Raw genomic sequence first — 17,054 nt, 5'->3', positions numbered from 1 at the left:
TATTAATAATAATAATAATAATAATAATAAACACTTAGATAGAGAAGCCAAAAGCAGACTTTTTTTTGTTTTGTTGTTGTCAAACTTAATAGCTGCTGTATAAAACGTGATGTCATCCACATACAAGCATCACTTTACATGTTTTAGCTGAACATTTCCTTGAACATTAAGCAAAGACAAAAAGAAAAGACATGGCTAAGGAATGACAGCAAATGTGCACCAGTGAAGTGGTGAAGTTGTAAATACAAAAGAAAAAGACACCCTGACACACAACCTGCACATTGTGAGAAAAAACAGGCTTTAAAACCATCTGCATCAGCCTCAAATGTTGTGACACTTAAAAGTGTTCACCATATTTATGGCGTATAAGCAGTGATGGACACAGCTAACCAAAAAGTTAGCTTTGATAACCGCTAATCAGCTAACTGAAAAGTCCTCTTTTATAACACTTAACTGATAAACCAAAATATATATATATAGTTAATTTATCATTTATTTAACACTGCTGTAGGAAAGCTTAATTTACCTTGACAGCATACAGTGGTCCAGCGATGAGGCAGACATCTTGAAAAGGAAAGCAGGTTTGACTTAAGGTTTTGATTTATAAATCAAATTAATCTAGATAGTTTAACTACATTAATGCCAACTCTGTAATTTCTACAAAATGAAAATATAACATATCTTTTAATTTTAAAATAATGCACTAATTCTTAAGTTTTGAACATATAACACACACAGATGCCACACTGCATTATGGGCAAACTGAGCCTCAATTTCAATTCAATTTATTCACTTTATATAGCACCAAATCACAACACTGTATGAAATTAGAGTTACACTTTTAATTAACTTATTCTAATTGAATTGTACATGTAGTTTTTTAACTGTGTGTCCTCCTTTGACTGAATTTGTGTAAGATAACCTTCATGCTCAGATCATGTCAGTGTCCTTTTGTTTCCTGTCTTTTGTCTAGTCGGTGTCTTGTTGTAGTAGTTGGTGACCCCTATGTAATGTAGTCTGTTGTATTGTAAGCTCCTGTGATGTTTGTGTGTTTTTACTGTAAATTGTTTAATTCTTATAGTCTGTCAGGGACTACAGATGGAAATTAGCCCATGGCTATAATCTGACATATTTACACTTTATGTGTTCATTAATATGTGTTATCCCTTTTAAATAAATAAATGAATGAAATGAAATGAATAAAGTCGCCTCAATGCGCTTCATCTACTGGATGGCAGTGTGATGATGCCTGGTTATATTGCATGGTTGTTGCTGCCTGAATCACAACTTAAACAGAATTGTCAGTTTTGCAAATGCCTTTTTTAACAAATGAAAAAAAATACATATTTTACAAATACACATTTGTAAAAACCAGCACACACATTAAGTTTTGTGTTGGTTAAATGAATCAACCAATCAGTGATTGCAAGCTCAGTTTACCCATAATGCAGTTTGGCATCTGTGTGTGTGTTAATATGTTCAAAACTTCAGAATTAGTGCATTATTTTAAAATCTAAACATATGTGTTATATTTTCACTTTGTACAAATGACAGAGTTGACATTAATGCAATTAAACTATCCGGATTAATTTGGTTTATAATTCAAAACCATAAGTCAAGCCTGCTTTCCTTTTGAGGACTTCGGCCTCACAGCTGGACTACTGTATGCTGTAAAGGGTAATGACTTTTGTTTGTTTGTTTTTTTCTTTAGTTTGGTGGCCAGGTCTTTTTTGCTGGGGTAGAGTTAAGCTCAGCTCTTCTTAACTGCCTCACTGCTGCAAAATACATAGCAGACAGGAGCCAACAGGGTTTATAAATGTTCTTCAGTTACTATGTAAAAAAAAAAAAGTTAGTGGTCTAAAAGTTATCAAAACTAAATTTTTCAGAAACTAATTTGTTTTGAAGTTATCTGAAAAGATAATCTGCTAACAAAAAAGTTAGCTTCAATAATTAGTAGTTAGCAGATTAGCGGAACTGTGCCCATCACTGCGTATAAGTCCTGTTTTTGTTGTTGTTGTTTTTTACTATTTTGGGAGGCTCTACGACTTGTGCTCAAGTGCGACTTATATACTGAAAAATCATGCAGTTTCCTCTTAAAAATAAGAATTATAGTAAGTATTTATGTTGGGCTTTCACAGGAATGCAAGCAATAAATAAAATAAACTCCAACAATAAATGGATAAATGCCAATAGTAAGAAATACACAAAAATGAAAACAAATTAATGACCTGATAAAGAACAAATGTGAAACTTATACTCTGGTGCAATTTACGTATGAGTTTTTCCTCTTCAAGAGATCTTAACAGGTGCGACTTATACTCTGGAAAATACGTAATAATCATTTTGTGCAACAGAAAAATAAGAGCGCACAAATAAATCAATTTTGTATACCTGCTTAATCACAGACCATGAATGGGTGGGGGGTGGGGGGCCAGAGCCTATCCCAGCAGTCAAGAGCCTGGGTAGACCCTGGACAGGACCCCAGTCTACTGCAGGGTCACGTATAGACAGACAAACATACTTATGGCCAATTTAAAGTTCCCAGTTCACCTAATCTGTACATCTTTGGATGTGAGAAGAAGCTGGAGGACCTGGAGGGAAACCATGTGAACATGGGGAGAACGTACAAACTCCACACAGAAAGGACCAGGTGGGACGCGATCCCAGGACCTTCCTGATGTGATGCAACAGTGTGAACCACTAAGCCACCATTAAATTTATTTATTTATTTATTTTTTGAAACAGATTCACAACTTTTGAGAATAAAGGACTTAGCTTTAAATCTTTAGGGCGTTTCCCCCCATCCAGACCTAAAGGCAAACATCCTAAAGACAACAGCAAGCAGAACAGCTTCAAAGCAAATGCTTGATGACATTTGCTGACAGCTTCTCCTACAACACTGCACTGCGTCTGACGCAGTAACATTTCATCAGAGTACAACCGACCGTTTGTCTGTGAGGATTTATTGATTAGTCACAGATACACATTTGTCTTTTTAAGAGTATTCGATGCAGCCATCAGATTATCTTTAACTATAATCACATACGAACTGTGACTTTGTGCATTGGTCTGAGTTTGGCACAAAAAGACGAGGCACTCTTCAGTAAAGAAGTTCATCAAGAGTCCAGGCTGCAGTGGAAGCAGGCTGAAGAGCTCATCCCACACTTCCCTACCCTCAGCTGAGTCCTCAAACTCTTCCTGAGGGATCCCGAGGCATTCCAAATACAGCTGGGAGCTGTAATCCCTCCAGCAGGTCTTCCCTGGTTCCTTCCAGCTGGAATTGCATGGAATACCTTCTGAGGAAGACAATCCTCACCAGATGCCCAGACCACCTCAGCTGACCCCTCTGGATGTGAAGGAGCAGCAGCTCTACTTAGAGTCCCTACTAGATATTCAAGCTTCTCACCCCGTCCCTCAGTGTAAGCCCAGATACCAACACAGGAATCTCTTCTCCGCTGCTTGTATCCATAATCTTGTTCTTTCGGTCATTACCCGAAGCTCATAACTGCAGGTAAGGACAGGGGCGTAAATCCACCAGGCCTGGGAGAGTCACACCTTCTGGACCACCTGTTTCTTCACCACGACGGTTCGGTACACCATCCACAGGACTTCAGGTGCAGCACCGATCCATCTATTGATTTCACGCTCCAGCTTACCCCCCAACTCGTAAACGAGACCACGAGATACTTGAACTCTTCCACTTTGAGCAAGTACTCTGTCTTGAGCTAGACGGGACAAGCCACCCTTTTCCGACAGAGGACCACAGCCTCTGATTTAGTCACATGCTGCCTCAAATCTGCTTAGTTCACACCGGAGGTCACTGTGTGATGAAGCCAACAGAACCACATCATCAGCAAAAGGCAGAGATGTATTTCTGAGGACACCCTCCAAATCCCTGACGAGGCCTTGAAATCCTGCCCACAACTGCTTACAGGGGACGGAGCTTCAAATTTGTGTTAACAAGATCACGTGTGTCACCCGTAGTAGTATTAATACATGGATATAAACCAAAGGTGAACGTAATTATCTCCCAACAAACAGTCAGGACTCGCAGTGAAAAGAGGCGCTCTAACGCAGAATGAACACAGAGAGCAGAAACGTCATCGCGCTTTCTCAAGTACAACAGTTTGTCTGATTGGACGGAGAAGAGCTACGAGCCATAAACCCTACAAGCAACTGGAATTAGAATTACGCTGCTAATTTTGATGCCACAGGTCACTGCTGCTGCCATCTGGGGGACTGAACCTGCAATGACCTGGTTGACAAAAATGATCAGCGCCCTGGTGGCACGATTTTGAGAGAAACTGTGGCAGAAAATGATTCTGTTATTGTGGCCTCATTTATAAGAGGCCCAAAGAACGCTCACATTCCTCCAAAAGGATTCTTAACAGGATTTGTGTTGAGTTATTAACTGAAAAAACAGCATGTGGAGTATGGGGCCATTATTGTAGCAAAACACCATTCCGAAACCTTGCAACACCTTTGAAAAGACTTTTGAAAATTGTTCTGGAGTGTGTGTGAAAAGGAACACATTTTGCGCTGTGCTGCCATCTGTGTAACACTGACACCTGCTGGACGGACGGCTCCAGAATGTGCATTTTAGTGCATAGATTGTGCATCAACAAGCTCAACGTATCTATTATTTTCCGTAACTTTATGTTTTGTAAGTACTGTTCACATTTTGTTGGTATTTAGGAAAAAACGTGTTCTGCTTCTTACTAGTTAGTCTATGCTTGTAACATGCGGGCGTGCGTAGACACACGAGCGTTCCCGCCATTGGATGTGGGACAAGGACATAATTTTGAAATTATGCAGCCAATTGTTGATTTGTAGAGCTACCAGAATTCTTAAATCTATTTTATTTTATTTTATTTTATTTAAAAATGTAACGACCTCACCGGTGCTCCTCATTGGTCTTTTCGCCGTATGACGACATTGTGACAGGACCTGTGTCCAATCACATTCATAGAAGACAGTGCTGGTGGGCGGGGTCTGGTTTGGGGTTTGGTGTGTGATTTTCTTCAAGATGGCGGAGCGTACGTTGAAGCAGTACGGCAGAGTGTCCAGAATAAAATAATTTAGAAAGGTAGTTAGGTGCCTATGAGGATACAGCCGTATTATACGTGCATATATATCTGTGAGTATTTTTGCAGTCGTGTATATTAGTGTTTCCTTGACCACTATCAGTAACGCTGTAGATGCTGTTAGCATGTTAGCACGGACGGAGAGCTGCTAGGGCCCTGTGGGCAGTTACAGATGCTGCTGTGCGGCTACAAACTGGACAGATGTGCTAAAAGCCGCCCTGTGTTGTCCGCGATCGCTTTGGAAATAGATTACTGGCTTGCGAGGATGTTCAGTCCATCTCCTGTATATATTCTCTTGAAGGATCACAGTTATTTTCGTTCAGTTTACCTCAAACATTCGTTCAGTCCCAATATGAAGTTAAATGTTATTATTAAGCTAAAGAAATATTGACAGTGGGCTAAAACATGGGAGGTAATAATACACTCAAATACACATTGGGTTAATAATGTTAAAATAATAATGTTAAAAAAAATCTCAAACCTAAAACTGGCAAACATTTTTGACCCAGGTCGAGATCCTGAAAATATGGCAGAACCCCCTCTGTTACTGCAGCAAGTCAACGTTATGAATAGTATAGAAAGGTGGAGATACAACCCTAGTTCCAATGAAGTTGGGACGTTGTGTGAAATGAAAATAAAAACAGAATACAATGATCTGTAAATCATCTTCAACCTATATTCAACTGAATATGCCACAATGACAATATATTTAATGTTCAAACTGATAAACTTTATTGTTTTTGTGCCAATTTTTGCTCATTTTGAAATGGATGCCTGCAATATGTTTCAAAAAAGCTGGGACACTGGTATGTTTACCACTGTGTTACATCACCTTTCCTTCTAACAACACTCAATAAACGTTTGGGAACTGAGGACACTAATTATTGAAGCTTTGTAGGTGGAATTCTTTCCCATTCTTGCTTGATGTACGACGTCAGTTGTTCAACAGTCCGGAGTCTCTTTTGTCATATTTTGTGCTTCATAATGCACCACACATTTTCAGAGGGTGACAGGTCTGGACTGCAGGCAGGCCAGTTTAGTACCTGCACTCTTTTACTATGAAGCCACGCTGTTGTAACACGTGCAGAATGTGGCTTGGCATTGTCTTGCTGAAATAAGCAGGGACGTCCCTGAAAAAGACGTTGCTTGGATGGCAGCATGTGTTGCTCCAAAACCTGGATGTACCTTTCAGTATTGATGGTGCCATCACAAATGTGTAAGTTGCCCATGTCATAGGTTCAAATTCAAAAATTCAAAAAGAAAAAATAATATAGCACCTTCAACTGCACCACAGACTAAAACAGTTAAATGTGGTCTATTAAACATTAGGTCTCTCTCTTCTAAGTCCCTGTTGGTAAATGATATAATAATTGATCAACATATTGATTTATTCTGCCTTACAGAAACCTGGTTACAGCAGGATGAATATGTTAGTTTAAATGAGTCAACACCCCCGAGTCACACTAACTGTCAGAATGCTCGTAGCACGGGCCGAGGCGGAGGATTAGCAGCAATCTTCCATTCCAGCTTATTAATTAATCAAAAACCCAGACAGAGCTTTAATTCATTTGAAAGCTTGACTCTTAGTCTTGTCCATCCAAATTGGAAGTCCCAAAAACCAGTTTTATTTGTTATTATCTATCGTCCACCTGGTCGTTACTGTGAGTTTCTCTGTGAATTTTCAGACCTTTTGTCTGACTTAGTGCTTAGCTCAGATAAGATAATTATAGTGGGCGATTTTAACATCCACACTGATGCTGAGAATGACAGCCTCAACACTGCATTTAATCTGTTATTAGACTCTATTGGCTTTGCTCAAAATGTAAATGAGTCCACCCACCACTTTAATCATATCTTAGATGTTGTTCTGACTTATGGTATGGAAATAGAGGACTTAACAGTATTCCCTGAAAACTCCCTTCTGTCTGATCATTTCTTAATAACATTTACTCTGATGGACTACCCAGCAGTGGGGAATAAGTTTCATTACACTAGAAGTCTTTCAGAAAGCGCTGTAACTAGGTTTAAGGATATGATTCCTTCTTTATGTTCTCTAATGCCATATACCAACACAGTGCAGAGTAGCTACCTAAACTCTGTAAGTGAGATAGAGTATCTCGTCAATAGTTTTACATCCTCATTGAAGACAACTTTGGATGCTGTAGCTCCTCTGAAAAAGAGAGCTTTAAATCAGAAGTGCCTGACTCCGTGGTATAACTCACAAACTCGTAGCTTAAAGTAGATAACCCGTAAGTTGGAGAGGAAATGGCGTCTCACTAATTTAGAAGATCTTCACTTAGCCTGGAAAAAGAGTCTGTTGCTCTATAAAAAAGCCCTCCGTAAAGCTAGGACATCTTTCTACTCATCACTAATTGAAGAAAATAAGAACAACCCCAGGTTTCTTTTCAGCACTGTAGCCAGGCTGACAAAGAGTCAGAGCTCTATTGAGCTGAGTATTCCATTAACTTTAACTAGTAATGACTTCATGACTTTCTTTGCTAACAAAATTTTAACTATTAGAGAAAAAATTACTCATAACCATCCCAAAGACGTATTGTTATCTTTGGCTGCTTTCAGTGATGCCGGTATTTGGTTAGACTCTTTCTCTCCGATTGTTCTGTCTGAGTTATTTTCATTAGTTACTTCATCCAAACCATCAACATGTTTATTAGACCCCATTCCTACCAGGCTGCTCAAGGAAGCCCTACCATTATTTAATGCTTCGATCTTAAATATGATCAATCTATCTTTGTTAGTTGGCTATGTACCACAGGCTTTTAAGGTGGCAGTAATTAAACCATTACTTAAAAAGCCATCACTTGACCCAGCTATCTTAGCTAATTATAGGCCAATCTCCAACCTTCCTTTTCTCTCAAAAATTCTTGAAAGGGTAGTTGTAAAACAGCTAACTGATCATCTGCAGAGGAATGGTCTATTTGAAGAGTTTCAGTCAGGTTTTACAATTCATCATAGTACAGAAACAGCATTAGTGAAGGTTACAAATGATCTTCTTATGGCCTCGGACAGTGGACTCATCTCTGTGCTTGTTCTGTTAGACCTCAGTGCTGCTTTTGATACTGTTGACCATAAAATTATATTACAGAGATTAGAGCATGCCATAGGTATTAAAGGCACTGCGCTGCGGTGGTTTGAATCATATTTGTCTAATAGATTACAATTTGTTCATGTAAATGGGGAATCTTCTTCACAGACTAAAGTTAATTATGGAGTTCCACAAGGTTCTGTGCTAGGACCCATTTTATTCACTTTATACATGCTTCCCTTAGGCAGTATTATTAGACGGTATTGCTTAAATTTTCATTGTTACGCAGATGATACCCAGCTTTATCTATCCATGAAGCCAGAGGACACACACCAATTAGCTAAACTGCAGGATTGTCTTACAGACATAAAGACATGGATGACCTCTAATTTCCTGCTTTTAAACTCAGATAAAACTGAAATTATTGTACTTGGCCCCACAAATCTTAGAAACATGGTGTCTAACCAGATCCTTACTCTGGATGGCATTACCCTGACCTCTAGTAATACTGTGAGAAATCTTGGAGTCATTTTTGATCAGGATATGTCATTCAAAGCGCATATTAAACAAATATGTAGGACTGCTTTTTTGCATTTACGCAATATCTCTAAAATTAGAAAGGTCTTGTCTCAGAGTGATGCTGAAAAACTAATTCATGCATTTATTTCCTCTAGGCTGGACTATTGTAATTCATTATTATCAGGTTGTCCTAAAAGTTCCCTAAAAAGCCTTCAGTTAATTCAAAATGCTGCAGCTAAAGTACTAACGGGGACTAGAAGGAGAGAGCATATCTCACCCATATTGGCCTCTCTTCATTGGCTTCCTGTTAATTCTAGAATAGAATTTAAAATTCTTCTTACTTATAAGGTTTTGAATAATCAGGTCCCATCTTATCTTAGGGACCTCGTAGTACCATATCACCCCAATAGAGCGCTTCGCTCTCAGACTGCAGGCTTACTTATAGTTCCTAGGGTTTGTAAGAGTAGAATGGGAGGCAGAGCCTTCAGCTTTCAGGCTTCTCTCCTGTGGAACCAGCTCCCAATTCAGATCAGGGAGACAGACACCCTCTCTACTTTTAAGATTAGGCTTAAAACTTTCCTTTTTGCTAAAGCTTATAGTTAGGGCTGGATCAGGTGACCCTGAACCATCCCTTAGTTATGCTGCTATAGACGTAGACTGCTGGGGGGTTCCCATGATGCACTGTTTCTTTCTCTTTTTGCTCTGTATGCACCACTCTGCATTTAATCATTAGTGATCGATCTCTGCTCCCCTCCACAGCATGTTTTTTTCCTGGTTCTCTCCCTCAGCCCCAACCAGTCCCAGCAGAAGACTGCCCCTCCCTGAGCCTGGTTCTGCTGGAGGTTTCTTCCTGTTAAAAGGGAGTTTTTCCTTCCCACTGTAGCCAAGTGCTTGCTCACAGGGGGTCGTTTTGACCGTTGGGGTTTTACATAATTATTGTATGGCCTTGCCTTACAATATAAAGCGCCTTGGGGCAACTGTTTGTTGTGATTTGGCGCTATATAAAAAAAAATTGATTGATTGATTGATAGGTACTAACACACCCCCATACCATCACAGATGCTGGCTTTTGAACTTTGTGCTGGTAACAATCTGGATTGTCTTTTTCCTCTTTTGTGCAGAGGACACGACATCCATGATTTCCAAAAACAATTTGAAATGTGGACTCATCAGACCACAGTACACTTTTCCACTTTGCGTTTGACCATTCATCAACTTTCCCAGTCTTTTGTCGCCCCTGTCCCATCTTTTTTGAAATGTGTTGCAGGCATCCATTTCAAAATGAGCAAATATTTGCACAAAAACAATAAAGTTTATCAGTTTGAACATTAAATATCTTGTCTTTGTGGTGTATTCAATTGAATATAGGTTGAAGAGGATTTGCAAATCATTGTATTCTGTTTTTACTTAACATTTGACACAGCGTCCCAACTTCATTGGAATTGGGGTTGTACTTAAACTCCTCCGCTTGGGGCAGTAGCTCTCCCCTAACCCAGAAGGGACACTCCACTGTTTTCCGAAAGAAGACCATGGTCTCAGTTTTGAAGGTGCTGATTCTCATCCCAGTCTCTTCACACTTGGTCTCAAACCCACTCAGTTCACATCGGAGGTCACTGCCTGATGAAGCTACCAGAACCACATCATCTGCAAAAAGCAGAGATGCAACTCTGAGGTCAGCAAACTGAACACCCTCCAGTCCCTGACTGCACCTTGAAATTATTTCTGTGAACATCACAAACAGGATTGGTGACAAGGGACAGCCTTGGAGTCCAACTCCCACCGGAAAGAGGTCTGATGTCATGCCGAGAATGCGGACACAGCTTCTACTTTGGTTATATACAGACCGAATCGCAAGTTTTCACTCCCCCATAGGATACCTGAGGGACCTGATCATATGCCTTTTCCAAGTCCACAAAACACATGTAAACTGGTTGGTCATACTCCCAAGACCACTCCAATATCCTTGCGAGGGTAAAGAAAATGGAGATAAGAGCCAACAATGGAGATGAGAACATTGTTGACTCAAATGTGACAACATCATATAATTGGCTGGAAACTTAAAGTGGGACGGAATGTGTAGCCTACACCTGCAGTGAATGAAGGATTGAGAGCTGGTGAATGACTGTCGAGAGATTGGTGAAGTCAGACCTTGCCCGTTTGGATGTTGTCGACTCATTGTCCACAGGTGAATGAGGAAATGTTTTTGTGCCGTGTGTAGCCTGGCCAGTCATTCTTCTCTGAAACCAGAAATCAGATGCTGATTAAAGGTAACGCTAAAGGCAGAAATAAACACATACAAATGCAAACCTGTGTTAATAAAACAGTGCTTAAAAAATAATACTAAAGCCACATAAACAAAAGGAACAAGACATAAGATGGGCAAGAGCAAACTATTCTTGTTCATGAACAATAGTAGTTTGCAGTGTCATGTTTATTCAAGACAGACAAAACAGTGTCTTCATTGTGTATTGAATTGGCTAACAAGTTGCTCTTACATCTGCTGTTGTTCTGTTGTTTTTTCCAGCTCCTGAAGACCCCATTGGAGGATGCTCAGTGCCTAGATCCCATATTAAGCTGAATGCATTGTGATTTCCAATAATAGAGACAGTGATTCTGAAAGCTGTCTACATTAATGAAAAGAACAATGTAGTCAGCTTAGCATATTCACCTCTGGTACGTGATCTATACAGGGATGTGCTTCCGCATGCTTTCTGGCTTCAGATAAAGTCTCAACAGGTCAGATTTTAAGAATTTAGTTGTTATAAGTTATAGTTGCTAAGCGAAGGAATGGAAATAGATGATGATTTACCCCCTCTCCCCTTGGAGCCACCTGATGATTTTTGCCAATATGACAGCAGAGCACCTCCACCACCTCCCCTGCAAACGTCCAGTGACGCAGAGGTAATGGACGTTAGCTCTGGTGGTGATGGATACATATACACCCCAGGGGACGGGGATACCAAGCCACAGCAGCCCCACAATAAGGGCTCAGTAACATTCTGTAGCCAAAACTCAGTTGAGGCCAATTCCAGCTCATTGTGTCCCAGAACAGCCCGTCATGCTCCCCCAGTTACTAAGTTTCTACCAGATCTGAAACTGCTCAGAGATGTTAAGATCCGTGTAAGCTTTACTGAAAGCAGCAGTAGCAGTAAAGACAGGAAGGTTTTGTACACAGGCAGCGGACAGGAATCAAGCAGTGAGGACAACTTAGGCATCTTAAATGGTGAGTTGCATGACTTTGCTAGTGACCAGGAGGTAGCTGAGGGTAGTTCAGGAGTAGGAAATATGGCAGGAAGAAGACAAGAGGAGGCTGAGGTAGATCTGGAAAACAAGGTAGAGTTTGCCGTCTTGGATGAGTTGGATGACTTCTGTGAGAATTTCCTGGAGAATGCCAGTGGAGAGCACGGAGGCTTTCAGTCTGGCATCATAATTCAGCAAGAGCAAGCAGACGACGATGCCCTGTCTTATCCCTACGAGGTAAGTCTGCAATGTCCTTTGCTGTGAACACAGATAAAGGACCATACTAGTCAGTTTGATGCACTCCAAAATATAGATGTATTATACAGTATGTGTTGCAGACAACCATTTTCTAAATCTCAGAATTGAAAAATAATGCTGCAACTGATCAGGTAGGTCTATCATAACTTTTTGTTGGATGCTATATTGTCACAGATACAATTTCAATAAATTATGCCATTTTATGCAACTAATAATGAAAGTACACTTTTTCATAGAGTAATTTAAATTCTTAAGACTATTCCATCATTGGAATGTGGAAAAGTGTTAAAATATCCTAATTAAAAATAAACAAATGAAATGGACTCTTAGACTCTGACAGAAAAATGCATATAAATAAATAAGGAGACTTTAAAGTGTCGACATATCAGGTTGTTCACATTAACAGGCTCTCCTTTCTCATTAGGCTTGTGTCCAGAGCATTCCACAGCAGTCGAGCCTGTGGAGTGTGGCTTTGAACTAAAGTTAATTTGGACATACTCTCCTGAACATTCTGGTTGGAATTGTGTGATCATTGAGGAAAAACCGTTAACGCAGAGTAATGTGTTATCTTCACCTTCTTTGCTGTCACTGTGTCTGTGTGGTAGAGGTGCTGGCTGTTTTTGTGTGTATGTGTGTGATATTTAATTATTTGCAGCAAAAAGTGTGGAGTAAAGTGCCATACAGGTCTTTGTGCTATAAAGCCCTTTGTAGGTGATGTACTGATGTTCAGCGGGAGCTGCACATTTCATTAAATTATAATCATGTTTGGATAATGAACACAGTAGAAAAACAGTTATTAAGCATAGATTCTGTAAAAATGGAAAATCCATTTGGATAATTGTTTTCCTTTGTTCAGCTAGTCTGCCTCACCAGCCTAAAAGACATGCAAATGGCCAATCACTTAACACTTGTCCGGTTGTATGGGAGTACTCGAAAAAATTGTCGTCAGAGAGGTACAGTTGCGGTACTAGTGGAGTTGTCCGATGGGACAAGTAATTTATACTTTTGCATATGTGGCAGTTTATCTGTTTATTCCAATATCAGTTTTGTCCTTCTAAAACTGATATCTCAGAAAGTAAAAAAAGACTTGTTTAAAGAAAATTTGACTTTTTGTCTAAATAGAAAAATATTGTCAAGCATTTTTTATGTAAGAAAAAATGTCTTATTTTGGGAAAATGACTCACGTTTTCTTTAATAACTTTTTCCAGCCAATAGCAAGCTGTGTTTAACCAGTAACAAGGAAAGGCAATGGATTTCAAGTCATCCAAGCAAAGGAACAAGATTGTTTTCCTTATTTTAAGATGGAGGCTAATCTTAAAATAAAAATTCTGTCTAGTTTCAAGACACATTTTGATTATTCAGTGCTTAGACATTTTGCTAGTTTTGAAAATTCTAACCAAGTAAATTTTTCTTACCCCATTGACAGATATTTTTTGCTTAATACAAGATTACAGTGGCTTGCAAAAGTATTCGGCTCCTTGGTATTTCACACAATTTAATTTGTTTATGGCATTTCAAATACAAAAAGTAAATCAGGCTTCTCAATATAAAATTTTCTAAAATTATCTTCCTTTGACTCAAAGTGAAAGCAAATCAAAAGACAAGATGATGGGTTGCATAAGTAATCAGCCGCTTTGGTATAATACCTGTAAATAATCAGTTTAATTGCCAGTTTTCTTCAGACAAGTCAGGGGATGGATACATGAACATTTCTAAGTCACTGAATATGTCTTGGACTTTATTCACATCAGTTATGAAGAAATACAAACAGTATGGCACTCTGAGGTAAATCTGTGTGGAGTACGCAATTCTCAAAAACTGAGTGCCTGTGCAAGAAGGAGAAGAGTGAGGAAAGCCACCCAGACAACCCAGAAGAGGTTTTAGGCTTCTGTGGCTGTGATTGGAGAAATTCATTCACCAAAACATTAAATCTAGGCTGCATCTCAGATGTACCTTCTGGCAAATTGTATCTGAACTTTCAGGTCTTTATCAATCAATCAATCAATCAATTTTTTTATATAGCGCCAAATCACAACAAACAGTTGCCCCAAGGCGCTTTATATTGTAAGGCAAGGCCATACAATAATTATGTAAAACCCCAACGGTCAAAACGACCCCCTGTGAGCAAGCACTTGGCGACAGTGGGAAGGAAAAACTCCCTTTTAACAGGAAGAAACCTCCAGCAGAACCAGGCTCAGGGAGGGGCAGTCTTCTGCTGGGACTGGTTGGGGCTGAGGGAGAGAACCAGGAAAAAGACATGCTGTGGAGGGGAGCAGAGATCGATCACTAATGATTAAATGCAGAGTGGTGCATACAGAGCAAAAAGAGAAAGAAACAGTGCATCATGGGAACCCCCCAGCAGTCTACGTCTATAGCAGCATAACTAAGGGATGGTTCAGGGTCACCTGATCCAGCCCTAACTATAAGCTTTAGCAAAAAGGAAAGTTTTAAGCCTAATCTTAAAAGTAGAGAGGGTGTCTGTCTCCCTGATCTGAATTGGGAGTTGGGATTTATAAGAAAATCCTCCTCTATACCACTTCATCATGAAGCTGTATAACTGGGGATACAAAATGCAAAACATGCACTGCAGAATTTCTCCAATCACAGCAACAGAAGCCTGTAACTTCTTCTGGGTTGTCTTGGTGGCTTTCCTAACACTTCTCCTTCTTGCACAGTCACTCAGTTTTTGAGAACTATCTACTCCACACAGATTTACCCTAGAGTGCTATGCTGTTTGTATTTCTACATAACTGATGTAAATAAAGTTCAAGACATATTCAGTGACTTGGAAATGTTCATGAATCCATCCCATGACTTGTCTGAAGAAACCTGGCAATTAAACTGATATTTACAGGTATTATACCAAGGGGGATGATTACTTATGCAACCCATCATCTTGGCTTTTATATTTTTAATTAATTTATTTCAACTTGTAGAGATTTACTTTCAGTTTGAGTCTAAGGAAGATAATTTTAGAAATTTTTATATTGAGAAGCCTGATTTACTTTATGTATTTGAAATGCCATAAACAAATTAAAATGCGTGAAATACCAAGGGGCTGAATACTTTTGCAAGCCACTATATTTATCTTATTTTGAGAGGGACAGTTTTTTTTGCAGCGTTCACAATTAAAGCATTCAAATATAACAAACTGTTGACCCATCCCTCTCTCCCAGCCTTAACCACAATGTCTTTCAGGAGGAGTTTGACAATGATGTGGATGCTCTACTTGAGGAGGGTATGCCAGTGCCAAAAAAGATGCGTCCTTCAGAAGATAAATATGGTGGGGACAGTGACCATCAGTCCGATGGCCAAGGAGGCGTTCAACCCATGATGACCAAAATTAAGACTGTCCTGAAGAGTGAGTGGTGGATCTGTCAGTTTCAAGGAGTGGCTTAACTTGAATGTGTTTTGGAACTAAATAGTATCTATGTAATCCAATAAAACATCTCTAGAATATTTTAAGACCTATATCCATTGACTAGATATCGCGTTATTCTGTTTCACTATGTCGCTGTTATTCTCAAATAACAGAAATAATGTCTTCAGTGTCACTTGGAACAGTGGAAGTCTGTGTAGACATGGAAATTAATGCATAAATTATAATATCTACTAACAGCTGGATGTTTAAATAAGCTTGTGTGTGTGCTTGCGTGCATGGCTGGTAGTAGTCATGTACAGTAGTGTTCAGAATAATAGTAGTGCTATGTGACTAAAAAGATTAATCCAGGTTTTGAGTACATTTCGTATTGTTACATGGGAAACAAGGTACCAGTAGATTCAGTAGATTCTCACAAATCCAACAAGACCAAGCATTCATGATATGCACACTCTTAAGGCTATGAAATTGGGCTATCAGTAAAAAAAAGTGGAAAGGGGGTGTTCACTATAATAGTAGCATCTGCTGTTGACGCTACAAACTCAAAACTATTATATTCAAACTGCTTTTTTAGCAATCCTGTGAATCACTAAACTAGTATTTAGTTGTATAACCAGTTTTTCATGATTTCTTCACCTCTGCGAGGCATTAATTTCTTGCAAATAAATTAGCTTCACACGGACGTCTTCTAACTCACAGCACTTATAGGTAACTCCAGACTGTCTTTGATCGTCCTGGAGCTGATCGATGGGTGAGCCTTTGCCATTCTGGTTATTCTTCTATCCATTTTGATGGTGGTTTTCTGTTTTCTTCCACGCGTCTCTGGTTTTTTGTCCATTTTAAAGCATTGGAGATCATTGTAGATGAACAGCCTATAATTTTTTGCACCTGGGTATAAGTTTTCCCCTCTCCAATCAACTTTTTAATCAAACTATGCTGTTCTTCTGAACAATGTCTTGAACGTCCCATTTTCCTCAGGCTGTCAAAGAGAAAAGCATGTTCAACAGGTGCTGGCTTCATCCTTAAATAGGGGACACCTGATTCACACCTGTTTGTTCCACAAAATTGACGAGCTCACTGACTGAATGCCACACTGCTATTATTGTGAACACCCCCTTTTCTACTTTTTTTTTTTACTAATAGCCCAGTTTCATAGTCTTAAGAGTGTGCATATCATGAATGCTTGGTCTTGTTGGATTTGTGAGAATCTACTGAATCTACTGGTACCTTGTTTCCCATGTAACAATAAGAAATATACTCAAAACCTGGATTAATCTTTTTAGTCACATAGCACTACTATTATTCTGAACACTACTGTAGGTCTCATCACATAGAGAAAAAGCATCATAATCACTGTGGTTTATTTATATTAGGTCGGGGACGTCCACCCACAGAGCCTCTACCTGACGGATGGATCATGACATTCCATAACTCAGGCATTCCAGTCTACCTGCACAGGGAGACCAGAGTGGTAACCTGGTCCAGACCCTACTTCCTTGGCACTGGGAGTATCAGGGTAAGGCTCAAAGTA

The 17,054-nt window shown here is 39.4% G+C and overlaps 1 protein-coding gene across 1 annotated transcript in view; it reads left to right on the top strand.

Moving 5' to 3' along the window:
• The first annotated feature begins 5,003 nt into the window (after window positions 1–5,003).
• dgcr8 (DGCR8 microprocessor complex subunit) overlaps window positions 5,004–17,054 on the top strand; it is a 50,329-nt gene continuing 38,278 nt past the window's right edge. The window contains exons 1-4 of the mRNA XM_034171095.1: window positions 5,004–5,137; window positions 11,171–12,123; window positions 15,343–15,505; window positions 16,897–17,039. Of these exons, the coding sequence (XP_034026986.1) occupies window positions 11,434–12,123; window positions 15,343–15,505; window positions 16,897–17,039 (996 nt within the window). The 5' untranslated portion in view covers window positions 5,004–5,137; window positions 11,171–11,433. The remainder of the gene's footprint in view (window positions 5,138–11,170; window positions 12,124–15,342; window positions 15,506–16,896; window positions 17,040–17,054) is intronic.

The sequence above is a fragment of the Thalassophryne amazonica genome, chromosome 5, assembly GCF_902500255.1.
Source record: "Thalassophryne amazonica chromosome 5, fThaAma1.1, whole genome shotgun sequence".
NCBI lineage: Eukaryota > Metazoa > Chordata > Actinopteri > Batrachoidiformes > Batrachoididae > Thalassophryne > Thalassophryne amazonica.
Note: the sequence above shows the minus strand (reverse complement) of the source record. Positions and strands in the feature narration are given on the sequence as shown.